Source organism: Nematolebias whitei, chromosome 8, assembly GCF_014905685.2.
Source record: "Nematolebias whitei isolate Nwh7 chromosome 8, NemWhi1, whole genome shotgun sequence".
NCBI lineage: Eukaryota > Metazoa > Chordata > Actinopteri > Cyprinodontiformes > Rivulidae > Nematolebias > Nematolebias whitei.
Window position 1 is genome coordinate 45,463,161 of NC_056505.1, and position 2,521 is coordinate 45,465,681.

Genomic DNA, 2,521 nt, shown 5'->3' on the forward strand with positions numbered 1-2,521 from the left:
CTTCTTCCATTTTGGGGGATCGCCGGTGCCCATGTCTGGCAATCACTGTGTGAGGGGCGGGGTACACCCAGACTGGTCGCAAGTCCATCATCAAATTATTTATATAGCACATAAAAACAACAAAAGCTGACCAAAGTACTTTACAGTTAAGACGGATAAAAAGAGTAAAAAATGCATCTAGCGCGACTCAAAAATATAAGAAAGTTAACAGTAAATACACAACAACAATAAAATCTGCTCAAAATTTGTTCTCAGACTCTGTGTGGATCAAATGCCAAGGAATACAGATGAGTTCAGCAAAGATTTAAAAGTCTCAACAGTCTGAGCGGTCTTTAAATTCTCGGGTAAACTGTTCCACAGTTTTGGAGCAGCAACCGCAAAAGCCTGATCACCTCTGGATTTCAGTTTGGATCTGGGGACATCTAAGAGGAACTGGTTGATAGACCGGAGTGCTCTTAATGCGGAAGTGGACAGGAAGCCAGTGGAGAGAAGCCAGGACAGGGGTTATGTGTTCATATTTTTTAGTTGCTGTTAAAAGACGAGCTGCTGCGTTCTGGACAGATTGTAAATGACGCAAAGATGATTTGTCTAAACCAACATACAATGAATTACAATAGTCCAAACGAGAGGTAATAATGTTTTTGTTAATTTAGCCTTTTACTATGATTTAACTCATTTTAGTTTTTTGGTACAGTTTTGCACATTTGAACTTCTGCTTTGATTGTTTTAACTGTAGTGACTTCGTTTCAGCTTCTTCAGCAAATGTCAGCAGTCATTCACAGGCACATTACACTTTCACAGAAAAAGCACTTTTCTCTAGTTAGGGAGTAAAAGTGTATTTTGTAAGGGTGGTCACAGTTTTCTCTGTCCTTCAGATGAAGACAGGTTCTTATCTGCAGCAGAGTTCTGATTTGACTCGTTGTGTCTCTCCTTGTGTTTCACAGCCCAGTCTCACCATGCTCAGTCCTCTTTTTCGAGCCCATGGCCTCCTTGTGGCCTCCCACCCCTGGGAGGTGATCATCGGCACTGTCACTCTCACCATCTGCATGATGTCCATGAACATGTTCACTGGAAACGATCAGATCTGTGGCTGGAACTTGGACTGCCCCAAATCAAAGGAGGTGAGAAGACAGCAGTGTCACACTGTGTCCAATAGCTCTGCAGCCTTCACCACTGAAGGAGTCATGTGGACCGTTTCCTACTTATGAAAATAAACACTCATCCATTCCTTACCTTTACCGGCTTCTTCCTTTCCAGGTCGGGGGGTTGCTGGCGCTCTTGTAGTCACTCTACTAACTGTGCCACTACGCTGCCCGAAAATAAACACACCGTAAAAATTACATTTGTAGTCATCTCCACTGACAAACAAAATGTTTACATTTCTGGTAAATGGACTGTACTTATATAGCACCTTTCTATCCAGGGCTTAATTTGAGCTGGATTCTGCTGGAACAGGATCCAAGACCTCTCTTATATTGACAGTGTGTTCCGGTAACTCTCAGGCTTACTAATAATAAAGTTATGAACAAATATAACTGCCTTGAACGAATAAAACCTATATTGGATATGTAAACTGAAAATAATACCATAAACACTAATTTTAAACACAACAGTCAGTTACAAGCTTCTTAATATCACGTCAGAGCTGCCCCTTCAAGTAGCATTTCTGCTGCTACTATTTAAAAAACTCTACACCACTAAAAGAGTGGTGGGGTGAGTGCCGAGCTAACCAGGCAGTCGTACGTTGGCAGGAGGTCATAGGCAGGTGCAGGTAGACGCCTGGAGGTTTCACATGTGGAGTCGGACAACAATGAATGGGGACAGTGTCGGGCTCTGAACCATCAAGTTCCATCAAGTAAGGGGGGGAGGATTCTTGTCAGAAGCAAAGTGTTTACAAATGTAGGTAAACGTAGATGTTTAACAACCTGTTAAAATGCACCAGAATCACCAGGAAATCACATCTACTTTATTCAAAATTTTCAGGGGGAGGACTCACCCAGAGGTGCCAGTGTCCCCACTCCACTTTACAAATTCTTCTGACCAAACAAGAACCAGTGTCTGCACTGGGGCTGAGCCCCTGGTTGAACCTGTAACAGTCTGACAGAAGTTTTACACGAGCCATCGTTATTGCACAGTGTAAACATTTCAGTCTCATAGTTTTCATTATTGTCAACTTTTCAACAGTTATCTAAAAAAGTTAAATCTGGTCCTCTGGACATTCAAAAAACAAAACAAAGAAAAAAAAGTACAAACGTTTCGTTTTTCATCCAAAAGATTTCCTCAGTCTGAGGTGCTGTATTCAGATCAGTCTCTTAAGTAGCACCTTCTCAGAGTGGATCAACCAGTTTTGCTGCTGACAACCAAAACCAGCTGATCACATGCTCAAGAAGGACCATCAGCCTAACAATGGATCATTAGCACCTGATGGCTGTTTACTACTCACAGAGGGTTGAGTGATACTAGCAATCACAGCATTGTAAGAGGGGGACAGTTGAACCCGGAGGCCTCCACCCCTGTTTAA

The 2,521-nt window shown here is 42.4% G+C and overlaps 1 protein-coding gene across 1 annotated transcript in view; it reads left to right on the forward strand.

The window, feature by feature from the left end:
* Positions 1-946: 946 nt before the first annotated feature.
* Positions 947-2,521, forward strand: part of LOC119412939 (3-hydroxy-3-methylglutaryl-coenzyme A reductase) — a 68,122-nt gene continuing 66,547 nt past the window's right edge. Inside the window, exon 1 of the mRNA XM_037679946.1 lies at positions 947-1,121. Within this exon, the coding sequence (XP_037535874.1) occupies positions 957-1,121 (165 nt within the window). The 5' untranslated portion in view covers positions 947-956. The remainder of the gene's footprint in view (positions 1,122-2,521) is intronic.